Source organism: Acomys russatus, chromosome 4 (genome assembly GCF_903995435.1).
Source record: "Acomys russatus chromosome 4, mAcoRus1.1, whole genome shotgun sequence".
Taxonomy (NCBI): Eukaryota; Metazoa; Chordata; class Mammalia; order Rodentia; family Muridae; genus Acomys; species Acomys russatus.
The window spans coordinates 27,855,033-27,877,674 of record NC_067140.1 but is presented as its reverse complement, the minus strand read 5'-3'; the positions used below and the strand labels follow the sequence as shown (position 1 = coordinate 27,877,674).

At 44.8% G+C, this 22,642-nt stretch overlaps 1 protein-coding gene and 1 non-coding gene across 2 annotated transcripts in view; one reads left to right on the top strand and one right to left on the bottom strand.

Moving 5' to 3' along the window:
* Positions 1–22,642, bottom strand: part of Prpf6 (pre-mRNA processing factor 6) — a 59,090-nt gene that overhangs the window by 16,108 nt on the left and 20,340 nt on the right. The window contains exons 10-12 of the mRNA XM_051144044.1: positions 16,888–17,006; positions 15,507–15,725; positions 1,739–1,861 (exon numbers count right to left, since the gene is read on the bottom strand). Coding sequence (XP_051000001.1) covers positions 1,739–1,861; positions 15,507–15,725; positions 16,888–17,006 — 461 coding nt within the window. The remainder of the gene's footprint in view (positions 1–1,738; positions 1,862–15,506; positions 15,726–16,887; positions 17,007–22,642) is intronic.
* On the top strand, positions 10,159–10,264 carry LOC127188757 (U6 spliceosomal RNA). Its single transcript, XR_007830601.1, has one exon. It is a non-coding gene; the product is annotated as a U6 spliceosomal RNA (small nuclear RNA).

Below are 22,642 nucleotides of genomic sequence, written 5' to 3'. Positions count from 1 at the left end.
AATAAAATATTTTTTAAAAAATCACCAGTAGCATATACCACAGAAACAATTTCAGTGAAAAAAATTGTTCATTACTTGGGCTTGGAGGCTCTTACCTATAAACTTTGCACTTGGGAGACTAAGGAAGGATTGCTGGGTGTGATAATGCCTATCTTTATGAAAGCCTAGTAACCTGGGTTTAATCCCTAGGAGGAGAGATTCCACTCCAATAAGCTATCTTCTGATTTCTACACTTAAACTTCAGCAGGGCCTAAGAGGCACATGCCTTTAATAGCAGCCTTGTCAATATGGAGAGTTCCAGGCCAGCCAGAGCTACACTGTAAAACCTTGTTTCAAAAACAATAAATAAATAAATAATAATAAAAAGGCGCAAAGTACTCTAGCTACTGCATAGCCTGCTGCCTTTTGAAATATATTTAATAAATCTGTGTTGGGTTTTTGGAAAGATTTTATTTATTTTATGTATGAGTGCTCTATCCGCATGTACAACTGCAGGCCAGAAGAGGGCACCAGATCATTTTAGATGGCTGTCAGCCACCATGTGGTTGCCAGGAATTGAACTCAGGACTTCTGGAAGAACAGACAATGTTTTTAACCACTGAACCATGTCTCCAGCCCCAATATATCTGTTTTCTTCCAAAATTAATACAAAAAATAAAAAATGATGAGAAGGCATTATCTGTATTTAGTATCTTTCTACTTGTTTGATTTGTTTTGAGATAGAGTCTCTATATAGGCAGGCTGGCCTCAAACTCACAGGGATGTGCCTTCTCTGCCTCCTATGTACTGGGATTCAAGATGTGCACAACCACTGCTCACCCCTATTTTAGTATCTTAAACATATTTACCAATCTAGCCCCATGGTTTTTCCCTCTAGAAAACTATTCTGAAGAAATAATCTTAAAAAGGTTTCCTGAAATGAAATCTGGAGTGAGAATCAGCAAGTGGGAGAGACGTGATGCCATAGAGACTCTCTGCCACCTAGCTACGAGCTACAAGAGCCATAACCCAGCCACCAGCACCCCTCTAAGAGAGCCACCTTCTCCACTTAGTAAGCACTCAAAAGCCTGAACTCGGGTTTACAGACATCTGCTGCCCTTAGGACTGCAACTCCATATAAAGTAAGTGTATCAGAACTAGACAAGATACAGGCTCCTGTAATCCCAGCATGAGGAGGCCAAAGCAGGAACCGCTCAGTCCAAGGTCCCCCTGAGCTACACAGTGAGGCCCTGTCTCAGACACAGACAAAAAAATGAAAATAAAATCAAGCACATCAGAAAGATTTTTTGTTTGTTTGTTTGTTTTTCGAGACAGGGTTTCTTTCCGGCCTTGACTGTCCTGGACTTACTTTGTAGACCAGGCTGGCCTTGAACTCACAGATCCACCTGCCTCTGCCTCCCAAGCGCTGGGATTAAAGGCATGCACCACCATTGCCCAGCTCAGAAAGATTTTTTTTTTTTTTTTTTTTTTGGTTTTTTCGAGACAGGGTTTCTCTGTGTAGCCTTGGCTGTCCTGGACTCACTTTGTAGACCAGGCTGGCCTCGAACTCACAGCGATCCGCCTGCCTCTGCCTCCTGAGTGCTGGGATTAAAGGCATGCGCCACCACGCCCGGCTCAGAAAGATTTTTAAGGAGACAGAAGAGAAGGAAGGTGAAAAGATATGGAAAGCAACCTACTCATTTAAGGAGCCACCACTCCTGGCAAGGCTACCAGCCGGGAAACAAGCAAGCAAGCTTACACTGTCAGCATCTTCCATCCAGGTATGTTTGCGGTCTTCCTCCTCAATCCCAATACCGATTACAGCACGCATGACTGCCTGGCACGTGGCCACGCTCCCTGCCCTGTCGCACTCCTCAGCATCCTGAAAGAGAAACACAGAGTGTTTGAATGTTTCAGTCAGCACCACAAAGGGAGTGCTATTCCTGAGCGGTGATTAATAACATGCCTCACGTCTTGAGTAGCGGATCTGCAGTTGTCTATTCACGATGCTCCTACTCACCCTGCATTTAAGTGTTCAATAAACACTGCACAATTGAATGAGCCCACACTTACTCAGAAAGTACATTTTGGTTTTCGAGACAGGGTTTCTCTTGTAGTCCTGGCTGTCCTGGATTCTCTTTGTAGACCAGGCTGGCCTTGAACTCACAAGAGATTTGCCTGCCTCTGCCTCCTGGGTGCTGGGATTAAAGGCGTGCGCCACCACCACCTGGCTCATACAGTACATTTTAAGCAAGATTCTGCTGCACACAGAGGTTATTACACTAAAGAGTTTCTAAAGACTCTAGTTTTTAGATTCTTGGGTACCTGAAATTATTTTTACTTCAAAGTAAAAAGCCAGGTGTGGCACACACTTGTGGTCCTAGCTGGTTGTAAGACAGAAGCCTAATGAGCACAGTTCAAAGCTAGCCTGCAACGCTAAGTCAGACCTTGTCTCAAAATTAATGACAAAAGGGCTGGAGGTTAAATAATGCTCCATCGAGCACCACTTCCCTGAGTATTCAAGGCTCTGGGTTCAATTTCTAAATCTGTGGGAAAGTAATTTGAAGGCACTTGTGGGAAGGTAAAGGCACATGTTATGAAAGCCTGGGAACTTGAATTCAATCCCTAAGAGGAGAGACTCAACACCAATGACTGTCTTCTGATTTCTACACTTATTAGCATGTGTACATTAAAACAAGGCTATGCCGGGAAGTGGTAGCACACGCCTGTAATCCCAGCACTCGAGGAGGCAGAGGTAGGCAGCTCTCTGTGAGTTCGAGGCCAGCCTGGTCTACAAAGTGAGTCCAGGACAGCTAAGGCTACACAGAGAAACCCTATCTCAAAAAACCAAAACAACAACAAAAAACAAAAACACTGACCCAAAGGCAAATGTTGTAAAGGATGAAGACATATAGTGTACAAGAAAACAAAATAAAATTTAAATATCTGACAGGAAAACTCTAAGCTATTCTTATCTGTAAGATGCTAAACTGTTTTCAGTGCCATTTTAAGATCATCAGCAACAGGTGTGCTGATTCATTTGCTCAGTAAAGAAGGGCACGGGTTTTACAAAGCTGAGGATGGCCAGCAATGATGGTACACGCCTGTAATACCAGCACTTGGGAGGCAGAGGCAGGAGTTCAAGGCCAGCCTGGTCTACAAAGCAAGCTCCAGTTCCAGGACAGCTAGAAGTATTTTAAAAAAACCCTGTTTTGAAAAACAAAAAACAAAACACCAAAGCTGAGGATGATAAACTGACCTCTACAGAAGAAGTTAAGTCAGCTACTTCCTCCATCAAAACAGTGTGTGCACCAGCAACACCAACTCAGGGAGCTCGTTTTACTATTATATTTTCATGTATACAAAACTATTTATGTACCAGGATACTTTTGTAGCAAACAGAAAAGCTACTGATCCGCCATTCACAGTGACATGTGCAGGGGCACACATACCAGTGAGACGGCCAGGGTACACTGCAGGCTCTGACCTAGGGAACGAGAAATGAGCAAGGAAGGGCAGGAGCTTCAACCCTCCTCCTCTCTGCCAACTGCCGAGGTTCTAAGTGAAGACACCCTGACATGCTTGTTAGAAAGGGAAGCAGTGAGCAACATATCAATGGGGTGATCACCCCAAACTCAGACCCATAGGGCCTGTAATCCACAGTGAGGGCACAGGTATCTATTCTACAAGCAAGGAGATCCTGGGGACAAAGGAAAACTCAGAAGGTGCTGCTGCGTGCTGGGGAAGGACAGGCATACAGTCACTCAGCTTACTTAGAGGGGACCTGGACTGTGTGTGAGGGCAAACCCAACCTCTTGGTGCATGGGGCATAAAAGGAGTCAGCAATGACTCCTGAGGAATGAATTGGGTGCTGCCCAGAAGTTGGACTGAGGGACATGTCATGTCTGTGGTTGTTCTGCAGTCACCAGGTAGTAGTCTCCTCACTGGCTGCAGGGAACTTAGTAGCAGGTATGCCCTCAGGGCTGGTAGAAGAGCCCACGGTTCCTGGCACCCAATAACATTCCAATCGATGGGTATCCAAGAAGAGTCTAGGAAAATGACTAAGGACAAAATTGCCAGCAATTATTTAGAAAAGAAACCCAGGGGTTAAAGGAATGGTTAGTGGTAAAGAGCACTGGCTGCTCTTTCAGAGGACTCAGGTTCAATTCCCAGCATCATTTAGTGGCTTTTGTGTGTGAGTGTATGCGTGTGTGTTTTCATGTTTTTGTTTTTTGAGATAAGATGTCTTTGTGTAGCCATGACTGTCCTGGAACTAGCTCCAGACTAGGCTGGCCTTGAACTCAGATATGCCTGCCTCTGCTGGATTAAAGGCATGCACCACCACTGCTCAGCCACATGGTGGCTCTTAACTGTGGAATGCCAGTCCCAGGGAATCCAATGCCCATGTTAAGTCAGGTGTGGTGGCACACACCTTTAATCCCAGCACTTGGGAGGCAGAGGCAGACAGATTACTGTGAGTTCGAGGCCAGCCTGGTCTACAAAGCGAGTCCAGGACAGCCAAGGCTTCACAGAGAACCCCACACACACACACAAAAAAGAGGCACATGTTACACATACATACAGGTCATACATCCATATTCATAAATAATATAGTAAGCAAAAAAGAAAATCAGCAACCAGTTAAATCACACACCAGCCAGCCCAGAAACCCCCAGCTGTTACGAGCACCAGGTAAAAGGCAGAGAGGAATGTCACCAAGTGGGACCATCAGCAGAGCACTGTTTAGGGCCGGAGGACTTGGCACCTTTAGGAAGGCAGAGGCCGGTGACTCTCTGTGAATTTGAGGTCAGCCTGGTCTATATAGCAAGTTCCAGGACAGCCAGAGCTACACAGCAGAGAGACTCAGTCTCAAAACAAAACTGAATATTGCTCAAGCCTTGCCTTTCATGCAGAAAAGCAAAACCCAAAGGATCAAAGTGTATCCAGATGATTTGGCTGCATTCCAACAGTTAATGATAGCACCCAAAAAGATAAAACTCACAGTGTAAGGCAATAACCAGGCGTGCAAAGAAATGGGGGGAGGGGGGACCTATAAAAATCGACAAAGATGAGAAAACCAGCAGACAAAGCCATAAAGACTGGGAAGTAGGTCAGTAGCAGAGAGTTGCCCAGCACTGAATGAATGAATGTACAAATAGATAAATAATATGCCATATATTTAAATAAATAATATTTCCTATGTTTATAAGTTGGAGACATGACAGGGTTGGAGGGATGGCTAGAGGTTAAAAGGACCAGAGTCCAGGTCCTAGAACGTCCTGTAACTCCAACTCCAGGAGTTCTGATGCCCTCTTCTGAAAGCACTTATACATTTGTAAGCAGACACACACACATAAATAAATAAATATATAAAAACAAAATTAAAATAAATTAATTTAGAGACATTAGGGAAAAAGACCAAAATTAAATTTTGAAAAATGAATACTAAGGAATCTGAGCTGAAAAATGTACTAGGTGAAGTAAATGGTCTGTTAGCTCAAAGTGAGGCTGAAGGTAAAGCAATAGAAATTATCCAAAATGAAACATGGAAAAAACTAAACTTTAAAAACGCAAAGTGTAGGGATGGAGAGATGGCTCAGTGCACACTGTCTGCTCTTCCAGAGGTCCTGAGTTCAATTCAATATAGATGGCTCACAACCATCTATAATGAGATTTGGTGCCCTCTTCTGGTGTGCAGGTATACATGTAGGCAGAACACTGTATATGTAATAAATAAATAAATCTTTTCTAAAAAATGCAAAGTGTAAGTGGGCTGGCTATCAGGGTTAAAGATGAGATCAGGAACCAAGAAAAGAAGTTTGTTAGCAGACTGCTACCACTCAACATTCTGCTGGAGTTTCTACTCAGACAATTAAACAAGAAATATTCAACAGGGCTGGAGAGATGGCTCAGAGGTTAAGAGCACTCACTGCCTGCTCTTCCAGAGGTCCTGAGTTCAATTCCCAGCAACCACATGGTGGCCCACAATCATCTATAATGTGATCTGGTATCTTCTGGCTTGTAGGCACACATGAAAGCATAATACTGTATAAGTAATAAATAAATAAATCTTAAAAAAAAAAAACAAGTAATAAACAACTTGGAAGAAAGACAAAACTATATTTGCAAATAACATGATTTTGTATGGAGAAAATTCTTAAAAATCAACTAAAAGCTATTAGAATTAATATAAGGTTAGCAAAAACACAACATTAAAAATACTCAACAATGTCAAAATAACAAAATTAATTCCACCTATAACAGCATAAAAATGGTAATAAAATAAGCTGAATTCTAGTGATATAGGTTTATAATTCTATTTCCTTGGGAAACTAAGGCAAGAGGATTGCCAACTTGAAGGCCAACTTGAGGCACTTAGTAAGGCTCTATCTCAAAATAAAAAACACAAAAAACATCAGCCCTAGCGCAATGGGGAACGGGGGGGTTGGGGGGTTGGGTGTGATGGCACAGGCCTTTAATTCTATCCAGCATTTGGGAGGCAGAGGCAGGTGCCATATAGTAAATTCCAGGCCATCCAGGGTAACATACGGTAAAGACAAGATGTTGTCTCCAAAAAAGAAACGAAGAGAAGGAAAGGAAAGGAAGAGGGAGGGAGGGAATAAGGAGCAGTGTGTGATGGTGGTATATACCTATAAGTCCTACCAGGAGGAGGACAGAGGGGAGGGAGGGAATCAAGAGCTCAAGGTCAGACAGGATCCATTACAAGGTCTTTAAAACACAAAAGAGGGGGGAAGGGGAAATGGCTTAGCAAGTGCAATGCTTGCTGCGCAAGGAGAGCCTGAGCGTGGCCCAGCACCCACAGGAGAGCCTGAGCGTGGGCCCAGCACCCACAGGAGAGCCTGAGCGTGGCCCAGCACCCACAGGAAAGGCTGAGCGTGGGCCCAGCACCCACAGGAGAGCCTGAGTGTGGGCCCAGCACCCACAGGAGAGCCTGAGCGTGGCCCAGCACCCACAGGAGAGCCTGAGTGTGGCCTAGCACCCACAGGAGAGCCTGAGCGTGGGCCCAGCACCCACAGGAGAGCCTGAGTGTGGCCTAGCACCCACAGGAGAGCCTGAGCGTGGGCCCCAGCACCCACAGGAAAGGCTGAGCATGGGCCCAGCACCCACAGGAGAGCCTGAGCGTGGGCCCAGCACCCACAGGAGAGCCTGAGCGTGGGCCCAGCACCCACAGGAGAGCCTGAGCGTGGGCCCAGCACCCACAGGAAAGGCTGAGCGTGGGCCCCAGCACCCACAGAAAAGGCTGAACGTGGGCCCAGCACCCACAGGAGAGCCTGATCGTGGGCTCAGCACCCACAGGAGAGCCTGAGCGTGGGCCCCAGCACCCACAGGAAAGGCTGAGCGTGGGCCCCAGCACCCACAGAAAAGGCTGAGCGTGGACCCCAGCACCCACAGGAGAGCCTGAGCGTGGGCCCAGCACCCACAGGAGAGCCTGAGCGTGGGCCCAGCACCCACAGGAGAGCCTGAGCGTGGGCCCCAGTACCCACAGGAAAGGCTGAGCGTGGGCCCCAGCACCCACAGGAGAGCCTGAGCGTGGGCCCCAGCACCCACAGGAAAGGCTGAGCGTGGGCCCAGCACCCACAGGAGAGCCTGAGCGTGGGCCCCAGCACCCACAGGAAAGGCTGAGCGTGGCCCAGCGCCCACAGGAAAGGCTGGGCTTACAGCAAGCACTTGTAACTCAGGGGCTCTGGCCAGCCGGTCTAGCTCCAGAGCAGCAGTGTGCTGATTTGAATGAGGAGGCCCCAAAGGCTCATAAGCAAATGGTTGGCCCCCAGTCAGCGAAACTGTTTGGGAAGGATTCAGAGGTGTGGCCTTGTTGGAGGAGGTGTGTCACTGGGGGGAGCCTATGTCATTCCCAGTCAGCCTGCTCTCTGCCTCAAGCTTGTGGATCAGATATAAGCTCTTAGCTCCACAGCTGCCTGCCTACCTGCTGCCATGCTCCCACCATGATGGTTATGGACGTATCCTCTGAAGCTAAGCCTCCACTAAAAGCTTTCTTCTATAAGTTGCCTTGGTCATGGTACTTTGTCACAGCAGAAAAAAAAGGAACTAAGACAAGAGAGCCTGAAAAAAAAGAATTCAATGTGGAGAGCAATAGAGGAAAATATTCTGTTATTCTCCACAAGTGCCCACAAGGTGTGTGTATCCACACACATGCACATATCACATATTATAGTACATGAAAAAGAAAAAAAACTAAGCAAAGGATAGAGGTGTAGCTCGATGGTAGAATGCTTGCATAGTATGCACGGGAACCTGGCTTGTCCCCAAACACTAGAAAATAATGAATGAATACAGGCCTCACATTCCTAAAGAACCACGTAGGCCAATGGAACAGAGCAGAGTTCACAAACACATCTTCAACATCCATCATCAACTGATTCTCGGTAAGCATGCCAAGACCACTCAGTGGGACAAGAACTAAAATCAGTGGTTAAGAGCATGTACTGCTCTTCCAGAGGACCCAAGTTCAATTCCCAGCAACAACATCAGGCTGCTTGACAGCCACCTAGAACCGCAGGTTCAGGAGACCTAATGTTTGGCTGCTGTGGGAGCCCGCAGTCACGTGCACACACCCACTATAGTGGTTAAATGAGAACGGCCCCGCGGGCTCATCTATCTGACAACCTAGTCCCCAGCTGATGGCTGACTGGGAAGCACCAGGAGGCACGGTCTTCTGGAAAAGGTGTCACTAGAGGCAAGCCTGAGGTTTCAAAAGCCTCCTGTGCAGTGTGCTCTCACTGTTTCCAGTTGGTAGAGTGGGACATGAGCTCTCAGCTGCCCCCTTCTGTGCTGTGCCTACTACCACGCTCTCACTGCGATGGACACGGGCTCCTATTCCCCTGGAACTGTAAGGGGCAATTAAACACTTCCTTCTCTAAGTTGTCTTGGTCATGGAATTAGCAACAGAAAAGAAACTAAGATACCCACACATGCATACATGATAAACATTTAAAAAATTATCAGCCGAACACTAGCTGCTTTTCCAGAGGTCCTAAGTTCCATTCCCAGCAACCATATGATGGCTCACAGCCCTCTAAATAATTTTTTAAAAAGTTATTTATTTATTATGCACACCAGAAGAGGGCACCAGATCTCATTATAGATCATTGTGAGCCACCATGTGGTTGCTGGGAATTGAACTCGTGACCTTTGAAAGAGCAAGCAGTGCTCTTAACTTCTGAGCCATTTCTCCAGCAATAAATAAATCTTTTAAAAAAATTATTAGCCATTGATTTCCTTTCTATAACATCTGAGTAATTTTTTTCTCTACAGTTTTTTGTTTGGCTGTTCTTTCTGAGACTGGGTTCCTCTGTGAGGCTCTGGCTGTCCTGGAACTAGCTCTATAGACCAGGATGTCTTCCGGCTGGCCTCTGCCTCCTAAGTGCTGAGGTTTAAGGCGTGTGCCACTATGCCTGGCTCCTTTTCTAATTTACCTGTGGTTTGTTTGTTTGTTTTAGCTTTTCAAGACAGGGTTTCTGTGTAGCCCTTGCTGTTCTGGACTCAGTCTGTAGATCAGGCTGGCCTCGAACAGATATCCTTCTGCGTCTCCCAAGTGCTGTAACACAGCCACACCTGGCTGGAAAATTTATACCAATGAAATCATATAAAATTTTGCAGCTGTGCACAGTGGTGCAGATTTTTAATGCTGGCACTCAGGAAGCAGATCTCTGCATTAAAGAACTGATTGGTAGACAGAGCAAATCCCAGGCTAGCCAGGACTACATTATGAGATCCTGTCTCACAAGCAGACAAACAACTGCTTTTCACTTAAGACTATTTCAAGGCTCATCCATCACAGATGTACTGAAAAATTTAACCCAAGCTACGCATGCATAGCAGCAATGAAATGACAATAGTCTTACTACCCAGGAGACTGAGGCAGAAGGATCTTACGTTCCAGGCCAGCCTGGGCTACATGGCAAGTTCCAGACTGGCCTGGGCTACATAGATGCTGTCTTTAAAAACAAAAATCTAAGTCCTATGATCTCTAAAGCTTTATCTTATAGCTTTTATATTTAGTTCTGTGATTCCTTTTGAGTTATTTTACATAGTTTCATATAGGGCTCAGCTATATTCTTTGGGGACATACCTCAGTGGTAGAATACTTTCCCAACATACGTAAGGCCCAACATCAAACATATAAAAAAGATGAATTTTATGCTCGCTTTGGCAGCACATATACTAAAATTGGACAGATACAGAGAAGATGAGCATGGCCCCTGTGTAGGATGACATGCAAATTCGTGAAGCATTCCATATTTTTAGATGTGATGGAGATTGATTTACACTCAGAATTATAAGCCGGGCATGGTGGTGCACGCCTTTAATTCCAGCACTCAGGAGGCAGAGGCAGGCGGATCCCTGTAAATTCGAGGCCAGCCTGGTCTACAAAATGAGTTTAGGATAGCCAAGGCTACACAGAGAAACCCTGTCTTGGGAAACACACACATACACACACACACACACAAACATAAAACAAAACAAAAAAACCCCCACAAATACATTCAGAATTATAGATGCACCAAGATAGGAAAGATGTTTTCAAGGCTGCCAAATACAAATAACCAAAACACTAAGAATGTAATATTTATATAAATATATGTATATACACACATATATATATGGTTTTTTTTGCTATATATAATTTATTGTATATATGTGTATATAAATGTATATATAAAAAATAAAAAATGTTTAAAAAAACAGAAAAAGAAAACTGTTAGCAATGCCCTATATTGTACCATCATACCAAATATTCTGAAAAATAATATTAATGTAAACTAAATAATCACATATTTCACAAGGGAAAAAAATGATGAATTTTTGTAGGTCAGGGAATGGAATACCAAGGTCATATGATAGTTCTAACTTTTAAGTTTTAGAGAAATTTTGAAGCAATTTTTGGGGTTTATTCATGTTTTATTTTTATTTTTTTGTTTTGTTTTCTGAGGCAGGGTTTTTGTATTGCCCTTGCTGTCCTAGAACTCACTCTGTAGACCAGACTGACCTTGAACTCAGAGATCCACCTGCCTCTGCCTCCCACGTGCTGGGATTAAAGGCATGCGCCACCACTTGGGGCTAGTTCCTATGACACTGGTGATCTACTTAAAGAGTTCATACCTACCCGCCCCTAAATGTATACATATTGAAGAATGAATACATAATTTCATGAATGTTTTGAAAAATATTTGTCTATTTTGAACAAGTTTAATTATGTTCTATGCATAGGATAATATACTATATAAATTTTCTAAATTAATTAATAAAGCATTTTTAGAGTTTTAATTAAAAAATTAACTTCATAGAATTTCCTGTGCAGTGTAATACTGAAGATTCAACTCAGGGCCCTTACACATGACAGATAAGCAACGTAAAATGAGCTATATAATAATGTATAAGTATAACCGTAAGTGTAATATTATATTAGTAATATTAAGTGTAATTTAATAAACTGTCAAAATTAAAACTGGTGAAATGGCTCAGTGGGTAAAGACACATGCCACAAGCTGAGAACATGAGCTCAATCCTCAGGCCTCACATGGTGGAAGCAGAGACCCAACTCCCACAAGCTGTCTTCTGACTTTCACATGTGTACTGAGGGCACACATTTAATTACAAATAAATGTAATTTACAAAGAAACACTAATTTTAAATTCATAGTAAAATACCTATCTTTAACAGGAGAGGTGGTATCTGAACATACAGTGGATGAAAATTTTCCAGAGAAATCTAATGAAGGTCTGGGGAGACGGCACAGAAGGTCAGTGTGCTCACTGCACAAGTGTGAGGACCTGAGTTCAAATTCTCTTCAAGCAACCACTTAAAACACTGAGCACGGCCGGGCATGACAGCTCACACCTTTAATCTCAGCATTCCAGAGGCAGAGGCAGGCAAATCTCTGACATACACAGACACACACACACACAGACACACACACACACACAAATTCCAAGCTGAAGACTGGAGAGATGGCTCAACACTAAGACCTGGGTTCAACTCCTAGCACCCACATAGCAGCTCACAACTGTCTGTAACTCTAGTTCCCAGGCATCTTATACCTTCACACAGATATATATACAGGCAAAACACCAATGCACATGAAATGAAAATAAATTATTAAAAATAAAGCTGAATTGTAAAATAAAAAAAAATAAAATTAAAAAAGAATATACCACTGGGCACAGTGGTGATGCACACCTTTAATCCCAGAATCAGTAGGCAGAGGCAGGCAGGAGGATCTCTGGGAGTTTGAGGCCAGCCTGGTCTACAGTGTAAGTTCCAGGACAGCCAAGGCTACACAGGGCTACAAACTCTATGTTGAAAGAAAAAAACAAACAAACAAGCAAATAAAAAAGAAACAATATACCAAGGTATATCACTAAAATAAATGATGATGCTGGGCACATCTCTTTAATTCCAACACTTGAGAGCAGAGGCAGGTAGAGCTATGAGTTTGAGTCTACACAGTGAGTTTCAGGTCAGCCAACGCTGCATGAGACAGTGTCTCAACACACACAAGGCAAAGAAATAAACCTAACACTAATAATGATGAAGGGGGGCTGGAAAGATGGCCCAGTGGTTAAGCACTGGCTGTTCTTGCAGAGTACCCAGGTTCAATTTCCAGCACCCACTTGGAAGCCCATAACTGGACAGGTATATGATGCACAGACAGTTAATACAGATAAAATAATAAAAAAATTTTAAAATAAAAAACAAAGCAAAAAAGCCGGGTGTGGTGGCACACGCCTTTAATCCCAGCACTCGGGAGGCAGAGGCAGGCGGATCGCTGTGAGTTCGAGGCCAGCCTGGTCTACAAAGCGAGTCCATGATGGCCAAGGCTACACAGAGAAACCCTGTCTCGAAAAACCAAAAAAAAAAAAAAAAAAAAAAAAAAAAAAACAAAGCAAAATAAACAAACAACCCCAAATGAAAAACCAATTATGAAAAACAAAACAACTGCCAGAGGTTCAGTGGCACATAGCTGCAGCCCCAGCACTTAGGAGGCTGAGGCAGTGAGACTGGGTGTTATTCAAGGCCAGCCAGGGCTATACAGTAACACCCTTGCCAGATTTTTGTTTTTGTTTTCTGAGACAAGGTCTCACTGTATAGCCCTGACTGTACTGGAACTTGCTCTGTAGAGATCCACCTGCCTCTGACTGCCAAGTGCTGGGATTAAAGTTGTGCACCACCACTGACCAGCCTGCCAGATAGATATGTAAATCTACATTAAAGATAATAGTACGCACAGGACAATACAGATGTGAGAAGGCAGTGGTTCGAGCATATTTGAAGTGATAGAAGAAAAAAGCATCACCCTAGGATTTTATTTATTTATTTTTAAAGATTCATTTATTTATTTATTATATATATAGTGTTTAGCCTGCATGCAAGAAGAGGGCATCAGATCTCATTGTAGATGGTTGTGAGCCACCATGTGGTTGCTGGGAATTGAACTCAGGACCTTTAGAAGAGCAGCCAGTGCTCTTAACCTCTGAGCCATCTCTCTAGCCCCCCACCCTAGGATTTTATATCTAGCAAATATATCTGTAATCTTAATACTACTACACCCAGAGAGGAGGCAGAGAGTGGAGACTTTTCAAGAAGTTCACAGGTGGGGGTTGAAGAGACAGCTCAGTGGTTAAGAGCACTGTCTACTCTTCCAAAGGACCTGGGTTCAATTCCCAGCACCCACACAGCAGCTCACAACTGTCTGTAACTCCAGTTCTAAGGGGTCTGACACCCTCACACCAATGCACATAAATTAAAAGTAAATTATATATATAAAACGAAGTTCACAGGTCAGCTGTCCTAATGTACACAGTGTAGAGGCAAACAATAAGACCGTACCAAGGTCAAAGGTAAAAGCTGACAACCACACACTTCTCTCTCTCTCTCTCTCTCTCTCTCTCTCTCTCTCTCTCTCTCTCTCTCTCACACACACACACACACACACACACACACTTTTGTTGAAAGAAGGAAGAAAGGGGGGAAGGCAGGCAAATTAATAAAAAGAAAGGTCTTAGTAGATAGCCCTGGCTACCCTGTAGAGTAAAATGGCCTAAACCACCATGCCTGGTGAAAAAACTTTTCTTGGTCTCCAAAGGTGTGTGTGAAGGCACACACATACACACACACACATACACACAGAGGCCAGCCTGGGATACAGAGTGAGTTCCAGGACAGATGGAGCTATACAGATAAACCCTGTCTGGAAAAAACAAAAATTTTTTTCTAGACACACACACACAAAAAGCTTAAAAAGGCAGCAGATCTACACATATAAAGTTATAGAAAATCTTCAAGGTAGAAGAGAAAACACAGCTATTAGAAACACTACTTTGAATGGTGGCACACATCTGTAATCCCAGCACTCAGGAAGGCAGAGGCAGGTAGATCTCTGTGAGTTCGAAGCCAGCCTGGTCTACAAAGCAGGTCTAGGACAGCCAAGGCTACACAGAGAGACCCTGTCTGGGGGGGTGGGAGGCAGGGGGAAGCTGATGGCCCATTAGCTGAAGCAGGAAACAGGAGGTGGGAGTTCCAGGAGAAACAGATGAACTCTGGGATAGAGTCAAAGGCGGGAGATTTGGTCCCAGACTCTAAGGACACAGGAAACTGAGGATAGGTCACCAGCCACGTGGCACTCATAGAATAGAATAAATGGGTAAATTAAGTTATGAGCTAGTCTGAGAACAAGCTAAAGCTTATGGCCTAGGCATTTATTCATAAATAATGTCTCAGAGCCATTATTTTGGGAACTGGGCACAGGTGGAGAACCCACAGCTAAAGGTCACGGTGTCTTACCACAGCAACGGTAACTCTAAGACAACTAGCACAAGCACGCCAGCCAGCCATGACTGTACTCACCCCGAGACAACGCAAAGTACTGGGTCTGTCAAAAGTGACAGCACACGAAGCCAGGCGCAATGGCATACGCCTGTAGTCACAGCACTTGGGGAGGCAGAGGCAGGTGGATGTCTGTGAGTTCAAGGCCAGCCTGGTCTATCAAGTGAGTCCAAGACAGCCAAGGCTACACAGAGAAACCTTGTCTCAAAAACAAACAAACAAAAACACGACAGCGTATGGAACAAAGTCACAATGAGCCTGTTTCTTCTAGCAGTGTGGGAACTCTCCAGTACTGCTGTGTGTCTTATGTGAGACCTCAACACCCAAAAAGCATCTGTAGAGCAGGGAGAGATGACACAGTGGTTAAGAGCATTGGCTGCTCTTGTAGAGGATGTGGGTTCAATTCCTAGCACCCACATGGCAGTTCACAACTATCTTAACTCTAGTGTCTCTTCTGAGCACAGATATATATGCAGTCAAACACCCATATACAAAAAATAAAATTGAAAGAAAAAATGTATTTATCTACTCAAAACATAATCCTGCTATGTAGCCTTAAACTTGCAACAGTCCTGCTTTAGCTTCCTGAGCACTGCTGCGTGTGTGCAACACCCCGCTTAACTAAGTCTGCATTCAGAACAGAGCCTTGAGCCACAGCTCACCTGGATCCACTGCTCCCGATTGATCTCCACACCGTTAGCCCGCAGGGAGGTGATAGCTCGGTCAATGATCTTCTCCACCATCTGAGTGTTCCCATTGGCCTCCTCAAGCTTGGCAGCTGTGATCCAGATGTGCCGGTCTGTAGGAATGTTCTCACGTGCTTTATTTAAGACTTTGCGAGCATTTTCATAAGTTTCCAGCCTTGCCAAAGCAAGCCAAAGCTACACAAAAAAAATAGAAAAAAAGGGGGGACGGGGAGAAGTATGTTGAATGCTGGTGGCACCAGGTGGTATCTTCTAGCTGGATGACAAGCCAGTCTCAATGACCCACACACTTCTTTTTTTGTTTTGTTTTTCGAGACAAGGTCTCTCTGTGTTAGCCTTGGCTGTCCTGGACTCACTTTGTAGACCAGGCTGGCCTTGAACTCACAGCGATCTGCCTGCCTCTGCCTCCCAAGTGTTGGGATTACAGGCGTGTGCCACCACGTCCGGCTGACCCACAGCACTTCTACAAAATGCTTTCTGAAAGCTCTCAAGCATAAACAGAACCTTAATGAGTCGTAGGAGAGCTTTTCACTACATCAGCTGTTCAGTTATGCTTCTGACATTGGTTAGCACAAAAAGTTGATAGGACTCTTGATCAAAAGTTATAAGCACTACAGCCAGGTGTAGTGGTACATGCCTATAATCCCAGCCCTTGGGAGGCAGAGGCAGGCAGATCTCTGGGAGTTCAAGGCCAGCCTGGTCTAAAAAGTGAGTCCAGGACAGCCAAGGCTATACCTGTCTTTAAAAAAGGTAAAAAAGAAAAAAAAGTTCTAGTACTGGTTAAATGTGCAAGTGCCAGACTTGACAGCAGGTGCTAGGGCAGAGAGTGAGGAGGGTGGGTTCACAGAGAGTTGTATAGTGATGTTTAGCCCTCTGGGATGCCCATGCCTCAATGTTACTGACTGCAACATTCCATCCCTAAAGTGTGCAGAGAGAGAGGGGGGGGGGGCGGGAGGGAGAGAAGGAGGGAGGGAGGGAGGGAGAAAGAAAGAGAGAGAGAGAGAGAGAGAGAGAGGGAGGGAGGGAGAGAAGGAGGGAGGGAGGGAGAAAGAGAGAGAGAGTGTGTGTGTGTGTGCACGCGCACACCAGAGTACAGTTCCCAAGAGTTTTCTATAGGTATCAGGGATGAGCACAATGCAGTTTGTTTTGCTCGGCTACCACATGCACTGTGCGCCCATCACTTGTACTTCACACCCACCACGTGCACTGCACTGTTACCTGTACCACGACAACTGACACCGTCTGTTCCCTCACATGGCAGCTATTGTGGAATACCATTCTCTGGCCTTCGTACCTAAGTAAGCAGCACACACACCGCAACCCCAGGCACTGGACTCACCTCTACACTGGTGGGACAGCATTCCACCGCTCGGCTCAGCATGATTCTAGCATCTTCAGGCTCTTCGAGCTCAACAGCTGCTTTCCACAATCGAACAGAGTTTGGAACATGCTCAAGGGCTGGGAAAGGCCAAATGACAAGTGTTAGGAGGACACTGCCAGGTGGGTAAGATGCTCACCCTCCCGCAATGGTGATGAACAAGGCTACAAACATGCCCATTTTGTGGGTCCTTTGATGTAGGGCAGATATAAAGCCAGACAGGAAGCATTTTGGTGTACCAGAAAGAAAGGAACAGTCATATAATTTACAGCCAAAGCTACACAGAGAAACCCTGTCTGGAAAAATAAAAAACCCTCAACAAAAAACAAAAACCAGGCTCAGTAGCACACACCTTCCCAGAACTTGGGAGGCAGAGGCAGGTGGATGTCTATGAGTTTCAGGCCACCCCGATCTATAAAGTAAGTCCAGAACAGCCAGGGATACACAGGTAAACCCTGTCTCAAAAAACAAACAAACAAACAAACAAAAAAAAAAAAAAAAAAAAGCCAAAAAAAAAAAAAAAAAAAAACAAAAAAAACAAAAAGACATCAAACCTAAAACCCACATATGGTTTACTAAAAATATTTTTTAAATGACCACTGTCAAAAAAACAAAAAATAAGAAAAACAAGAAACAAAACCCTCCAGATTATGTTTTTCCTGAAGAATATGTAAGACTTTATGTCAGGCAGTGGTGGCGCACTTCTTTAATCTCAGCATTCTGTAGGCAGAGGCAAGTAGATGTCTGCACTTTAGAGGGCAGCCTGGTCTACAAAGCAAGTTCCAGAACAGCCAAGGCCACACAGAGAAAATGTGTCTCAAAAAAAATAAATTAAAAAAAAAAAAAAAGGAGGGGGGTGCTGGAGAGATGGGTCAGAAGTTAAGAGCCCTGGCTGCTCTTCCAAAGGTCCTGAGTTCAATTCCCAGAAACCACATGATGGTTCACAACCATCTATAACGAGATCTGGTGCCCTCTTCTGGCCTGCAGGTATTACGTGCAGGCAGAATACTGTATGCATAATAAATAAATAAATCCTTTTTTAAAAAACCTAAAATTTTAAAGAAGAAGAAAAAGTCATAAGCAAACTCTAGAAGCGACTCCTACAGAGCAATGATGGGATTCTCTGTAGCATGTCAGAACCTGTGTGTGTGAGCATATGTTCCATCATTAGATAACTAGGACAGTGACACGTGGTTGGCCGCCAGCGTGACAGGTAGGCTGGACGCTCCACAGAAGCAACCCAGTTCTTGTCAGCAGGGCAGAAGTTTCACCATAATTCCCAGAATATCGTGTGACTTGTGAATGACCTATTTCTGCGGCCTGCAGATCTCTGGATGTGTGAGCTCACTGCCCCCTTAAACACACACTCAGGCCCTCATATCCCTTCAGGTTATCTCTAGAGAATTCCTGACCCTCCTGCCTCTACCTTTCACAGGCTGGGATGTGTCCCCATATCTTGATTATTTCTACAACTTTGTGTTAGTTTTCATGTTGTGGCTGAATGTAGGTAACTTAAACGTGAGTTGAACTGTGGATGAAAGAGACCACGACTTAAAGAGCTGCAATGTAGACCATGGGTGAAGAATTTGCGTGGCATGCATGATGCCTTGGACTCAACACCGCTAGCACCTACCCATTCACTGCAGCATGCTCAAAATGTGAAATGCATTAAAATCCAGGAGTTCGTGACCAGTGCCAAAGAAAGAACAAGAGCCAGTACAGTGATGAACACCCATAGACCTAGCTACTTGGAATGCTGAGACAGGAAGATTTCTAGATTAAACTGAGCAAGAGGATTGGTGTTATAACCTGCCAAATCGAGACACTGCCTCTTTAAAAAAAAATTTTAAATGTTAAAAATTAAGAAGCAAAGTACTTGACTAGTACACATGAGATCCTGGATTCAATACCTAGCACTGAGCAAAAGTAAATCTTAAATTTTTTGTTTGTTTGTTTGTTTGCTTATGAGACTGGGTTTCTCTGTGTAGTCCTAGCTGTCCTGGAACTGACTTTGTAGACCAGGCTGGCCTTGAACTCAGAGATCTGCCTGCCTCTGCCTCCCAAGTGCTGGGATTAAAGGTATGCGCCACCATGCCCAGCTATCCAGCCAATCTTAAATCTTAAGTAAATAAATCTCATTAGTTGCCACTAAGGAATGCTGGAGAGAAGCTTGTGATTCTAGAAACAATAAATAAACCTAATGAATCAAGCATTTACTGAAAAATAGAGTAGCTAGATTTTGATATAAGAAAGTTTTCCTTAGAATAATTCTGGTAAGAAGAGCAGAAAGAGGAATGGAATTTCAATGCTACCTGTTGCAGGACATTTGATCACACTGTGAACCTAGAGATTGTGTTGTTTATGGGAAAACCTGTTTCTAGTTGTGGTGTGGCTCAGCATTAGCACACACCTTTACTCCAAAGCAGGATTAAATAAAGTCAACCACAGGTCAACAGACAGAGCAAGCAACCAGCTGACAAGAAGTGGACATAGGGAAAAAAACCAGAGAGTAAGAGGAAGTCAGGAGGACAGAGAGACGCAGAAAACAGAAGGGAACAACATTCAGGTTGAGAGTTTTTGAGACAGTGTGGAGAAGAAGACTCCATTTTCCTTCTGGGACGATGGCTGAGGAACAAGGCCAGCTGGGTGCTTTCTTGCCAGCATCTGACTCCTGAGTCTTTATCAGTAAAATTGAACATTTGAGATTTTGTTAAAAACAACAGCTACCAACATCACTCCCAATGACAGAAAAATAAAATTAAATTAAATTAAACCACCTCTCTGCTCCAGATAGCAATTGAAATCTATAAAGAATTCCACACAGGTCCCTCAGCCACTGCTTAATCTCACCTCACAATGGAGAGCAGAGAGAGCTGGTTCCTGACACTCACTTTCTGACACATGTACAAAAAAAAAAAAACAACTGTGTAATTCAAACCTGATTTCTGTATCCCTTATATATGGTTGCAATCCTTGTTCTAAGAATTTCCTGTCTCAATGTTGTGTAAACACTGCTCCCCAATTGTCCCCTGCTATGCCAATAAAGCAGCTTACAGACACTTGCTAGTAGGGGAGAGAATAGGGCTGGACTTCCTGCCAGCCAGGGGAGGAGGAAAAGTAGGGGACGTAGCCATGAAGAAGTCCAGGAGACATCAGGAGAGAGAGCTCGAACAGTGAAGGCTGCGAGATGTAAGCTGGGAGTAAGCCAGATAGGCTTAGAAGGTTAAGAATGCAGTGATAACTGCTCAGTTATTTGGCTGTGAAGCTTGTTTAAATAGAACAGAGTCTCAATCATTGGTGTGATAGCCAGGTTATGGGGAGAAACAAACAGGTTGTTTGTTTGTTTGTTTTTAAGATTTAATAAGTATACAGCGTTTTGCCTGTAGTATGCCTGCATGCCAGAAGAGGGCATCAGTTCTCATTATAGGTGGTTGTGAGCCATCATGTGGTTGCTGGGAACTGAACTCAGGACCTTTGGGAGAACAGTGCTCTTAACCTCTGAGCCACTCTGCAGCCCCAACCACAGTTTTAAAAAAATAACCCTAACAAATCTCTGTCTTGAAATGCCAAAAAATAAAATAAAAAATAAAAATTCAAGCTGCTTACAAGAGGTGACTGACTGCTCTAAGGAAGGGCCTACTGAGCAGGCTGAGACGAGTAAGAAGAAATCATGGAAAAGAACAGCAGTGGCCCAGGAGGCCGCAGTGACCCGAGATCTGTAGTATGGGGGTAGAGGGAAGCCTCTGGCACTGGCATCTAGGACAGAACAAGCCTCTACTCAGCTTCCGAGAGCTAATGATGACTGCCTGGAAGGAACAAAATGTAACTTTAGTCTTGAGATACCATATCCATTCCCAAACAGCCCCCAAAGATCTGATGTCCTATAAGCACACAGGCCAGTCTTGCTGAAAATAGCCCAAGGAAGCCGGCATGGTGGCGCAGGCCTTTAATCCCAGGAGGCAGAGGCAGGCGGATCGCTGTGAGTTCTAGGCTAGCCTGGTCTAGGACAGCCAAGGCTACACAGAGAAACCCTGTCTCAGCCTACTCAACAGTGGCAGAACTGCCCTGCTATATGTGAGGGCTTGTGCTACCTAGGAGGGCAAGCAGCCTCACAGCCAAGCCAGATGAGATGCTCCACTGCATACAGACCAAGCCTGAGGTGGATATCACTATGCTGACTAAAGCTGGCAAGGCAGAAAAAGGGAGACATTCTGTACAAACACAAAGGGCCCACGCTTTGGTGGGATTCTGCAGGAGCCATGGTCTGGGGCACATTGGGCCTTCCCTTCTGTGATGAAACCAAGATGCTCTTGTAGCGCCTCCTGGAGGCTCACGCCTGATCTCAGGGCCTGAACTCTGGGGGCCCCGTCCTGCCTATCTGCTAAGTACTCTAGGTTTGGCTACTTGGTGCGACCTCAGGGATCAGACAACTGCACGGCAGTCTAGGTTCCTCTAGCGCACAGGTCCAATACCACAGATCCAACACCGTCTGAGCTAGTGCTCAGGAGAGCTTGCAGAGTGTGTTAGCAAAGCCTCACAAAAGAAAGCTCCTGCAGGATCTGCTCACCTACTGAGGAAGACGATACCAGCAGGGAGATAGTCTTGGCTAACATTCAAACAGCCTGGATCTCCATGAACTGAGCATTACCTAGCCATGCCTCAAGAGGGGGGCAAATGCAGCAGCTTCATTAGTTTGGAAATAGCACAGAAAAGATAGAGTGGAGCAAAGGCAGCTGTACAGGCAGACACTTCCTATAACTAGAAGCTAAGGACTTACTCACTATCCTAGCAGCACACTCATGGCTATAGGAAAGCCTTAGGACCACAGGACTGAGAAGGAAAAAGCCTTTGCCTAGGACTAGATTCACTGAATCAACGGAGATATGGCCAGAAAATAAAGATCCCCAGTGGGGAGGTCTGAATGAAATGGGTGTGGCCTTGCTGGAGCTAGTGCTTCGCTGGCGGGTAGGCTTTGAGGTTTCAGAAGCACAAGCCAAACCTCCTCCCACTGCCTGCAGAGCCAGGTGTGAACCCCTCAGCTCCCTCTCTGCACCATGTCTGCCCGCTTGCCACCAGGCTTCCCTTGATGACAACAATGGACTAAACCTCTAAACTATAAGCCAGCCCCAATCAAATGTTTCCTTTATAAGAGTCGATGTGCTCAGGCTGGGCGTGGTGGCACATGCCTTCAATCCCAGGGGGGGCAAAGGCAGGTGCCCGGTCTACAGAGTGAGTCCAGGACAGCCAGGGCTCTGTTATACAGAGAAGCCCTGTTTTGTTGTTTTGTTTGGGGGATGGGGGTGGTTACAGTGATCATGGTGTCTCCTCACAGCACTAGAACCATAAGGCACACAGATTCATGCAGGACAGGCCTTCTATACATTCCTCACTTTAGCCAGGACAGTGGCCTGGCAGAAGAGCTGGATATTTTCCAAGCCTTAAGAGTACCAGAGAATGGGCTGGAGAGATGGCTCAGCAGCTAAGGATACTCACTGACTGCTCTTCCAGAGGACCCAGGTTCAAATCCCAGCATCCACATGGCAGCTCACAGCTGTAAGCTGTAAGTCCAAGATCTGATGGTCTCAAATAGACATACATGCAGCCAAAACACCAATGCACATAAAATAAAGATAATTTTTTTTAAAAATTAAAAAGAAAAAAAAGAGCACCCGAAGACAAAAAGGCCTTCTAGGCCAAGGCCTCAACCTTGCATGAA